The sequence below is a fragment of the Petromyzon marinus genome, unplaced genomic scaffold (genome assembly GCF_048934315.1).
Source record: "Petromyzon marinus isolate PM22_M1 ecotype Great Lakes invasive population unplaced genomic scaffold, UKy_Petmar_22M1.pri1.0 PM_Scaffold_26, whole genome shotgun sequence".
Lineage (NCBI taxonomy): Eukaryota > Metazoa > Chordata > Hyperoartia > Petromyzontiformes > Petromyzontidae > Petromyzon > Petromyzon marinus.
In genome coordinates, this window is record NW_027423235.1 from 1,221,987 (window position 1) to 1,233,370 (window position 11,384).

Consider the following 11,384-nt stretch of genomic DNA (forward strand, 5'->3'; position numbering starts at 1 on the left):
TGGCCCCCGACAATAGACAAATGCGAAAACACCCCCCATCATCATCATCGTGCTGTCAAACCTCAATAGTTTCAAGATGTTTGGCCTGCGTAGAATACCTTCTAGAGGGCCTCTCTGGAGCTCTCCCTCCAGTCGAGGTCCTTCCGCTGCACTGGCATGAACGAGAAGCCACGGGGCTCTACACCTTTACCGCAGACCGTATATAGAAAAGCCGTCGACCTGAAAGAAAGTCGATGGCTCGGACACATCATCGTAAGAAGAGAGGAAATTCACATCGGAGGAAGGAAGGCGACGGACTTATGGAAGCACCAGGGCGGAGACCCGAGAGGCAGGCCTCGAGAGATGCGGATCAAAGTGGTGAGCCAGGATGTGGAGGACTCTGCAGTAGCCGTGGAGATGGTCCAGTACAGAAATGAATGGAGCAAGGGGACTACAAACTTTTTTCCTATAACGCTGTACTTGCGTTCCTGAAGAACACCGAATTGTGGAAAAATCGCATAATAAATAATATAGGGTAAAGCACAGTCCGCGATAACACGTGAGATGCGTACGCAGGCTTAACAAAGACTTCGGGTACGTGAGTAGCATCTAGAAGCATCCAGAAGCATCCCGCCTTGTGTGATGCTACACCGAGGCAACCGTATAACCGCTTTTTCTGCCTCGCACAACGCAGTTCTGTTCACTCGATCGCCTTTTATCCAATTCGCATCCATGTTATGAAAAAAATGTGTTCCCTAATGCATTCATCGCATTATATCTAATTCACGATATGAAAACACGCGGAGTTATAGGAGAACGGACTGTACTTTCAAAATATTCAGTCGCCTATTGAGAAGATAGAACGCCATTAGAATGAAGTTGGTTTACCCATGTATGGCTCACCCTGTGTTTTGTTTGTTGTAAGGCAGCGTTTTGTTGAACCTGGTGCTGTGTGTGTCCCGTACAAGGACCAGGCTGGCAGGGAGGACCTCCGTGCGTTGTCCATCTGCAGTGTGGATCCTCCAGGTTGCACAGACATCGACGATGCCCTACACTGCAAACCGCTCGACAATGGGAACACCAAGGTATTCATTTGGTGGTGGTAATCGTGGTCACGGTCGCGGTAATTCGTGCCTATTCCTTTCATGGTTTTTTCAATGCTGGCGGAGGTGACAAGGGGAGTTTAGTGGCACAATGATAAGTGCACTGCACATTCATCCTGTCAAGCTGGTTTAGTTCCAGTCATGGCTAACACCGGTACAGAGTGATATCTAAAAAAACTGCCCAAGTTCTCCCCTTCACCACCTGCATTGACCATCGTAATAAAGCAAGGTCAAATGACAATCGCGACCCATTATGGCATGGAGAAGCCCTCATCCTGCAGTGGATTGACAAAGGGGTGGACAATATTCCTGTTATTAAGTTTCCAAACATTGTTGCCTTAGTGCCAGTATTCTTGGTCTCTGCTCGGCTCAGGACTGACTTCAACATGGCTCGGTTCTGGCTTGAGCTGCTCCGTTGCCTCCAAAGAAGCATGAGTGGCTCAGCTGTGCCTTGGCTCATGCTCAGCTCACGGAAATTCTGAGCTTGGCTGGGAGCATTCAGAGATATACGAGGAGGCACAAGGGACACAGAGGCTCAGGGCTGGAACCATGCTTAGAGGCAGCTCGGGTTTTAAGCGTTGCTTTGATGTGGCTTATTGAAAATTAGAATCAGAATATTTATACTGGAGGAATCCGATGAGCTATAAAGCTATTTTTCACATGTCCAGTAGAGGCGGGTAAGAACGTTACACCAACAAACAGTACAAAAACATAATAGTAGTGCAAAGTACAAGAAAGATAAACAAATAACCCAAACACAAACAAATACAACGAAACCATCCCCATCCTACCAGGCAAAGCCCACTGAGGTATTGATTTTATTTTTGATTAGTGACCTGGCCACAAATGAATAGCTCAACAAAGTGGCCCATCATTTGGACATTTATAGCAGCCAAAATAATAGAAATAATCTCAATGCATGTTGCTCGAGAGCCAAGCCTGAGCCAAGCCATGGCTAAGACCCCACTGGCCTAAGTGTCCACGTCACTGGCCGAATGCCTGGTTCACAATGAATGCACCAGGTAGTAACGGGTGTGCATTTCATTTCACATTATTGTGCTTTGGTTGGAGTGGCTATGGTGGAGGTTATGCATGCATGTGGAGTGAGCGACTTCCGACAGACGTCTAGTAGAAGGCGTCTTATTTATTAAAAGCACACAGGGCGATACACATTGTAACGCGGCTACACCTAGGCTGTACAAACACGCAGCCCATCTCCGTCCTGCGTAGCTACGCTGGCTGGTTAACGAGCGTAGCGGCGGAGACAGAGCTGCTCTTGCAGAAGAACCAGCCACGTGGTCGAAGACGAAGAGATGACGACGGTAGCGACGCAACCAGGACCCAGACCCCACGCTAACAGCCCCGAAGTTCTGATTCGGTGCTCTTTATATCTGCCTGGAGTGGCCAAGCTCCACCTCTGGCCACGCCCCCTTTCTAGAACCTTCTAGGCCCTTTGGGATGGTCCCCGGAGCTTCTCGACTGACTCCGCCGTTGACCTTTACCCCAGATACGCCCCTTCATAATAAGGCGTTATGTAATGCAGCTATAACCTTAATTACCCTTACAGGCCGGCAGGTATCACCCTGTCATTACACATCCATGCATGAGAGGGTGGTGACGGTGTATTAATGTGTGTTCTAGGTTGGGGTACACATCGCCGATGTGAGCTACTTTATCCGGCCGGGGAATGCCTTGGATGAGGAGGCATCTCTGCGTGGTACCACAGTTTACCTGTGTGAGAAGGTGAGATGTGGATTTCTTCTTGCCACAATATCAAGTGTTTTACGACCCGCCAATTTCATCCTTTCATTCTTAACTTTACGACATGATGTAAAATATTATGATGTAACGATCATCGCGGTACCAGTTTCCCCACAACTGTAATTGTATTTGACATTTTCACCACATTTTTTTGCGTGCTTTTCAGTACTTCCCGTATGAATAACGATAACTTAAAAATGAATTAGAATTAAAAAAATGTGCAACAACAATGCTAAATATCTCTCATGATGTTTTAAACGAGGTGATTTTTGTGGATTTCTTATCATATGATGTACCGTGACATCATGAGCGGCAGGCTATCGGCGCAGTGGTAACACTCGTGCCTTGCAGCAAGGAGACGCTGGGTTTGATTACTCAACTCTTGTGCCTTTTTGCTTGCAGTTTCGTTTGTCCTCCCCCCTGTTAGTGAATGGGTTTCCTCTGGATTAATCAGATTTCCTCCAAATAAAACCCATACAATCTTAAGTGGCATTCGCGAAAACATCCCTTTGCTGAACACTTACCTGCAGGTGACTTAATCATGTGTGGGTTTGCTTTCAAAACACTCGTTGAGTTGGTGCATATGTATTTGCCAGCTTGTGTTTATTGACAGAGAAGTGGTCGCGTTTATGTGTTTGTGCGCGTGCAGAGGATTGATATGGTGCCAGAGTTATTGAGCTCAAACCTGTGTTCCTTGAGATCCAACGTCGACCGGTGAGATGCACCAACAACTGTTAACTCGCGAGTGCGCACATTGCAACCCATACTCAGCAGCTAACGTGCGTTGTTGCCAGGTGCACATGTAATCCCATGATGCGTGGCACTGTTAAAGTGTCATTGTACAGATCCACACAAGCATGTGTACATACATAAGCAGCCAAACCAGGATGGCACAATGGTAACACGTGTCTCACAGCAAGAATGGCCTAGGATTGATGCCCGACTTGGTTGCCTTTCCATGTAGATTTTGTATGTTCTCCCCCTATTTAGCATGGGTTGACTCCAGGTTATCAGGTTTCCTCTCATCGCTAACATAAACGTGTTATTACTACTATGATCCTTAACCAAGAAAAGCCTCACTGAATCTCATAACTTCTGGAGGGTACTGCAAAGCTTTTGCAGTCGAACAATGGTTGCTACATTAATATTCCAGTTGAGTAATTTGTAACAACCCAAACCGGTTTTTGGCCAAACATCCCGCTGCTGAAAGAATGACTCGACTACCAAAAACTTGGCAAGACCCTCCTGAAAAAGAGTCTCGAGACTTTGCGAGGCTTTCCTGAGTGAACACCCTGCACCACTCCAATGACGACGACTCCGCCACTCGACGGTGAATGGCGACGGTGCATGTGCTGTGCGCGTGCAGGCTGGCGTTCTCGTGCATATGGGAGATGACTCCAAAGGCTGAGATCGTGAGCACACGTTTTACCAAGAGTATCATCAATTCCAAGGTGATTTCCCCCCCCCCCCGCACAGACGTTCAGTTTTTGTAAAACTCTCGTTTGCTTTCACGTGTATTGTATCGGTGCCTTGCTATGTTAGTGCAGTTGAGGTTTCTGGACGGCTGAGAGGTCAGAGCATTGAGCTTGCACCTCTGGGTTCACAAGTGTAGCGAGATGAACCGGGTTCACAAGTGGTAGTATGTATGTTGAACTTCTTTTGCACCGTACGTAGCCAACTGTGCTAATCGGAGGTGCGAGGTAGGAAATGAAAGTAGTGAGTTGATGGTCTCTGTCCAGTCAACAATCACTGCACAAAACACAGAACATGCCAATTCGTCACGAGTACAGCACACGGGTGAGTTGTACCAGTGATGAATTGGCCACGTTCTGTTTATGTGACAACCCTTACTAGTTGGCTGTGTCGGGTGGTGGCGGGTTTAATGACACATTTACGTATTTACACAATCTAACCCAAAAAACCTGTATTATGGATGATATTGGTCACGAAAGCCTACGTGTTAAACTCACTGCACAAAAGACCACCAAATTACATTGCACTAAATTTGGTTAAATTCCAGCTTTGAGAATTCAAAAAATATAAATTTTGCTGTCTTTGGGTGAGCGTAACCCTCAGTGGTCATCGGGAGCCACGTAGACATCTGTTGAGTTCTGGCTTGGGCTTGGATCAGGCGTGGGCATTGTGTAATTGCGAGGACCCCATGGTTCACCCGTGGTGTGTTCATCGTATCCCCGCAGGCGTCTCTGACGTACGCGGAGGCTCAGCTAATGATGGACGACGCCGGGCGGAAGGACCCGGTCACCAGCAGCTTGCGTGGCCTCAACTCCCTGGCCAAGATCCTCAAGCAGAGGCGCATTCAAAACGGGTAACTCATTGTCAAGATCCTCATCCCCTCCACCGCCTCTGGAGCGCTGAGCAGTATTAATGGGTGCACCACATTTAGTCGATCGGCAGGTCGCCTGTGGCGCGGTAAAGTGTGGTTACTCCCGTGTCTTCTAAGACATCCGGCCAGCATGGAAGAGTAGGCTAAAATACATTGAGAGGGACTGTAAAAGGGTTTATCTCTAGAGGGGCCCCCTCTTATGGGAGCCCCCTTCTTCCAGCAGTGGCTTGAGCAAGCAATTGCAAGGCTGCACCTGTAGCTTTTTTTGACCCCATGATGCATGAGGCTTGGGTGAATACCATGCACAAACAAGTGTTACAGGATTCATACTCTTTGTTTTTTTTTTTCCAGTAAAGTCACGTAGGTAAAACTATAAAATAAAATAACAACTAAATTAAATCACGACGTTTCGGGCGCAACACAAGCATCCTTCTTCAGGTGGGACAACCACAGCCAGAAACAATTTCTGAAGTGGGCAATAAAGGGCTGTTGTAACAAGAGGCGATATAGGTAAGAGAGTGGGGGGGAGCAAGGGGGGAGAGATAGAGAGGGGGGGTGTGGGATAGGGGAAGTGGGGTGCTACTAGAGGGATTAAAGGGGCGAGCACGGCAAAATGCCGGGGCGGGGGGGTGGGGGGATGTGAGCGGGGCTGGGAGTGGGAGGCTGAAGAAGCTGGAGATGCGGAAATGAAGGCAACAATAAAGAAGTTAAGGTTTTACCTGGTTAATAACATCCTTCTCGATTGGAGTGTTACAGACTGCTGCGGTTCTACATTGTGGGCAATAGAGGACAATGCAGTGACATAAATTGTTTTACTCTTCTTAATGCTCCCATGTCTGTGCTCCTCCACCTTTGCCAACGCGTACTGACCACCACGGTTAAGTACGGTAAAACCACCCCACGACCCGCATGACATGGGGCGGCCCTCATCCAGCAGTGGATTGACTTAACGAGCTGTGCATGTTCAACTCAAATATCTGAGTTTGTGAAGTGTCTTATATTAAGATTCTGTGTTGTTTTGGCTGGACATGATAATCGCTCATGTCCCTTCTCCAACCGTAGGGCATTGACTCTGGCATCCCCTGAGGTCCGATTCCACATGGACAGCGAAACCCATGACCCGATCGACCTGCAGACCAAGGAACTCAAGTGAGTCTCGTCAAGAAGACACCTCCCATGACTGCAATCCGACTGTTGTGCAGACCTCTCTATCAGAATCAAAATATATATTTCTACTGGAAGAATCCGATGAGCTATAAAGCTCTTTTTTCACAGATGTCCAGTTGGAGCAGGTCACAACGTTACAACAACAAACAATACAAGCACACGTTAGGATTGCAAAGTATTGGAAAGGTAAACAAATAACTTAAACAAATATACAAATAATACTAAACTATTTTTATCTTACCAAGTAAAACCCTGACCACAAATGATAGCTGAACAAAGTGGCTTATCACGTGGGAAATGTATTATCAGCAAAATGATCTAAGATAAAGAATCTTGACCCTTGTGGTTGATGTATTGTGGTGGCGAAAACTGGTGCGTGTACACAGGGAGACCAACTCGATGGTGGAGGAGTTCATGTTGCTCGCCAACATCTCCGTGGCGGAGCGCATCGTAGGCGAATTCCCCGAGTGTGCGCTGCTCCGACGCCACCCGGCGCCTCCGCCTTCCAACTACGACAACTTGGTGAAGGCGGCGAAATCAAAGGTAGAGTTAGAACCCCTTTTAACGACCACCCTTGTTAACTAATCGCTTAAGAACGGGCCTCCATAGAGCTCAATGTGTAGGCTTAACCGACCATTTCCCTGTTAACGACGGGCTGTTGTAGGTACAGTAAATATGAATTAATGCCACGTAGAAGGAAAACAATAAAATAATAAAAATATTAAACAATAAAATTCTCACCACGTTTCGACTGCAACACAAGCAATCATCATCAGGTGTGAAAACCACAACAAGAAAATTTGAAAAAAGTGGCAGTTATTTTTTACGTTAGCACCACGGAGAGAGATTTGACAGTTTGTTCAGATGGACGAGTCCATCTATGTTCGGAAAAGAGGAGGGGGGAGACGAAAAATAATGGATGCAGTCTGAAAGCCACCTTAAGCGTGATCAATCAATTAAGACCCGAAATGGTTTATGAAATCTCTCTCCGTGGTGCTAACGTTAAAATAACCGCCACTTTTTTCAAATTTTCTTGTTGTGGTTTTCACACCTGATGATGATTACTTGTGTTGCAGTCGAAACGTCGTGAGAATTTTATTGTTTTATATTTTTTATTATTTTATTGTTTCCCTTCTACGTGAATTTCCCGAAAGAACCAAGAATATGAATCCCTGCAGTCACGAAAGCTTTAAATCAAAATGAATGAATGCATTTATTAACAGTGTTTATTTTAATATGATGTGTTTATAATGTTAGTATCTTTATGTATTAATATCCATTGTTTAAATATTATAAAGTACGTTTTTTGGGTGAACAAGGGAAACTTTTGATGCTATCGGAACGAATTAAGCTTTTAACACGTATTTCCTATACTCGCTTAATGACCAAATCCTTTTATGCTCTTTAAGAGGGATTCTACTGTCTCTAGATTGCTGTTAACCTTCCTTCAATATCATCCTCCTCGCAAGGAATTCAGAGGTCGCCGGGTGGCTCAAATTTTTGTTTGAGGTCTTTTGGTTTAACCGGGTGAGAACTCAAGAGACCATAATAGTCTCATTTGCAAGGGTCACCTGGGTCACCCTATGACCCAGAGATTACAGCTGGGACCCTGGCTTCAAAATCCAGCAGCCGCATTGAACATACTGTGTTATCAAGTGTAGGGAGTTGAAGGACTCGGCTCGTTTCCCAGCTACTCCACAGAAATAAGCAACAAAAAACCATCACGATAAATGTAGTACTGTATTTAATTTTAGATAAATTCCAGCACTGAAATGTTGAAATATCAGGTCGACTTATTGTAATGAACATTATGCTCAAAATGGGTGGGAATGTGCTACCCCCTACTGTGAAGCAGAGGTGTCTTGAAACGATGTCAGTATTGGCCTGAGCGAGCAGTTGCAGGGCTGCACCTTTTACCTTTATCTTGAGATGTAGCCGTATAGTTTCCACTCGCCCTTAGAGGCAGAACAACTCAAAAGCTGTGACGAACCACAGACAACGCTGGAAGGCAGCCAGGCACTGTGCCAGATGTAGATTAATCCACTTGCTGTACTGCCTTCTCCTGGCAAGCCAGGTTATGGAAACCTGAATGCCTACAGGAATTGCGCTGAATAACGTTTTCTTTCCAATACACCACAACCCTTGCTGCTTCCCCAGCACTGAACTACAAGCCACGTGCGGAATAGTCACCTCGCCGGTGTGCCTGATTTTTTTGCGCAGAACATCGAGATCCAGGTGGACTCGGCTAAGGCGTTGGCCGAGTCCCTGGACCGGGCGGCGGTGCCGGGAGCGCCACCATACCTCAACACTCTGCTGCGCATCCTGGCCACGCGCTGCATGATGCAGGCCATCTACTTCTGCTCCGACATGGAGCCCGACACCCACCACTACGGGCTCGCCACCGCCATCGACACCCACTTCACGTCGCCCATTCGACGGTGACGTGCTCTGGCGTCAGGCACACGCGTGAAATCGACCTTCGCGATTATTGAGGGGACTATGTTGTTGTCTTGGTGTGGTCTGGGACTGTGCTGCCTTTCCCAAGTTTAGGAATTTATTCATTAATTGATGTACTTATGCAATGTTAACTTGTCATTACGGCACACCTCCGATTAGCACGTTTGACTACGTACGGTGCGAATGAAGTTCAACATACAACTTGTATATCTTTTTTCTATTATTTACTTTTAGTGATTTGTTTACCTTTCCTATTATTAGCATTCCTATCATCTACCTACTGGACATCTGTCAAAAAGAGCTTTTATCGCGAATCGGATTTCTCCAGGATAAAGATTCAGATTTTGACTTATTTTTCTAAAAGGTCCTATAAACGGGAAGTTTGGCCAATTCCTTAAATGGTTATTTGGCTTGTGTTGGAGAAAAACTACAGGATCCGGAGAACACCAACGCCTACAAGGAGGGTGACAGTGTTCCACGTGCAGAATCAAGAATCCATTGCCGTGTTGCAGCGGCGGCCAAAAGTGAAATGCAATTCTGCCATGGATCGCTGACGATTTTGTTGTGGATCTTAAATAAGAACACAGATATGAGCAGGCAGCAATTTACGCTACATCTGTTGACAAATAAAAAATCCTCAACAAATAATTAAATTCATACATTAACAAAGATAATTTCCACCAGCAGATGGTGCTAGAACGTGGTATGGCCAGAGTACAGTATTCTATCACAGCGTTAAATCCATCTGAGTCATTGTTTGCGTAGCTTTCTGGTGGATCGTGAAACCTGCTGAGATCCACCAGAATGAATCGCGGTGCTTGGTGGATTAATACCGCTGCTCCGTTGGCATCTCGTGGCCATACCGCAGCCTGTATCTACTGTAAATGTAATCTTCATATTAAATAGAGGCTACAACAAATGTGAATATTGTTGTTGTTGTCTCCCTGTACCGTTACAGATACTCGGATGTGATTGTGCACCGGCTGCTGGCCGTGTGCGTGGGCGCCGACCCCACGTACCCGGCGCTCACCGACAAGCAGAAGCAGCAGCAGCTCTGCAACAACCTCAACTACCGCCACAAGATGGCGCAGTACGCCCAACGCTCGTCTGTAGCTTTCCACACGCAGGTGGGAGGCGGAAGTGTGGGCCACGTGGAGCTTGCACGGCGTGTGCTTAGGCACCTGATAATGCGTCCATTCGTCTCTTGAAAACCATTTTTAAGGTCACGAAAGCAGGCATCGTATTGTGCGTGTAGTAAGAATCAATTGTTTTCTATTCGCACGCTTACGTGTGGTGGTGCCGTGGCTGTACTGGTTGGCTACACTTGACATTGCTTTTCAGCATTCTTCTGTGTTTGCTGAAAAACCTGGTTACTTGGCACATTTGCCCATGATGTGACAACTTTATTTGATTGGCTCTGTCAGGTGATGGAGTATTATAGTCAATACAATTGACATTGTACCTTCACGATTGAACTCAAAATAATCCCCATGACATGATGCCAATAGCACAACTGGAATTAATTAGCGGGGGGATGCAGAAAAATACCTTAAATTTTGTTAAATAATTGTGGGCCTGGTAAGTGATGCGCGTGTGTCTGCTCTTGGCAACGTAGCGGTGATTAACGGCTGCTGTTGTTGTGGTCTTAGTTGTTCTTCAAGGGCAAGGGAGTGGTGAGCGAAGAGGGCTTCGTGCTGTTTGTGCGCAAGAACGCCGTGGTGGTGCTCATTCCCAAGTACGGCTTGGAGGGGACGGTTTTCTTTGACTCCAAAGATCTCAAGCTCAACGTTACCTTCGACGAGGAGGTAGGGCATGTGTTCACTTAACCGGGAGACATTGGCATTTCCCGAACGGCTGAATTCTGCATTTAAACCCAGGACTGGCTTAATGCACTGGGACCCAAGCCCCCTGACCATCTCTCTACGATTAGGTTTCTATCAGACACACAGACACTTGGTTTAAGGTGGAAGAACGCAGTGAGATACGAAGCTCCGTTTTTTTGCCATTTGGCAGTGTGGACTATTACAGAGGAAGTTACACCGGTGGATACATTAGAGCCGGATGGCTCACAGGGCTATACCAAAATAAACTGAAACTGAATTTAATGATGTAAATGCGTTTCAATTATAAAACGGTCACAATTAAATATGCTTTGGAAATAACTGCCATGACGGAGCCCGTATTGTCACGGAGAGGACATCAGATTAAAAATACAGTAAAATCCCTCAGATCCGGAAGAATTATTGAGAAAATCTAATGCTTTCTGTAAACAATGAGAAACTCAAAGGGCAGAAAAGTACTTGTAGAATAAAAACAAATGAGGGAAATAGTAGTTGATGCAAAAAGTGATCTCTAGATGGCAAAAAGCACATGTGTGACCAGTGGATCCGGTCCTTTCCAGCATGCCTTGCATGCCGCATTACATTGTCACTCTGCGTGGATAATGCACACAGCCTAATTTGGACCAGAAGCTCAAAAGGGCTTCTCATGCCTGGTTTTCAGCTCGCGCTGAGGTGGCCCAAGCGGTATTGCATTCGCTGTGTGTTGTGGAGGTTTGCGTTTCAAACTCGGTG

General features: G+C 46.2%; 1 protein-coding gene across 1 annotated transcript; it reads left to right on the forward strand.

The window, feature by feature from the left end:
• Window positions 1–4,177: 4,177 nt before the first annotated feature.
• On the forward strand, window positions 4,178–10,637 carry LOC142923073 (exosome complex exonuclease RRP44-like). The gene is made up of 7 exons (XM_076064009.1): window positions 4,178–4,294; window positions 5,042–5,169; window positions 6,250–6,336; window positions 6,741–6,897; window positions 8,575–8,792; window positions 9,770–9,938; window positions 10,461–10,637. The coding sequence occupies exons 1-7, from the start codon at window positions 4,178–4,180 to the stop codon at window positions 10,635–10,637; spliced, it is 1,053 nt and encodes a 350-aa protein (XP_075920124.1).
• The last annotated feature ends 747 nt before the right edge of the window (window positions 10,638–11,384 follow it).

Bases quoted from the DNA above. Each gene is read 5' to 3' on its own strand.
- LOC142923073 (XM_076064009.1), top strand. From the start codon at position 4,178: ATGGCGACGGTGCATGTGCTGTGCGCGTGCAGGCTGGCGTTCTCGTGC. The intron at 5,170-6,249 runs GTAACTCATTGT...CTCCAACCGTAG, and splicing joins CAGAGGCGCATTCAAAACGG to GGCATTGACTCTGGCATCCC. The intron at 8,793-9,769 runs GTGACGTGCTCT...GTACCGTTACAG, and splicing joins TTCACGTCGCCCATTCGACG to ATACTCGGATGTGATTGTGC.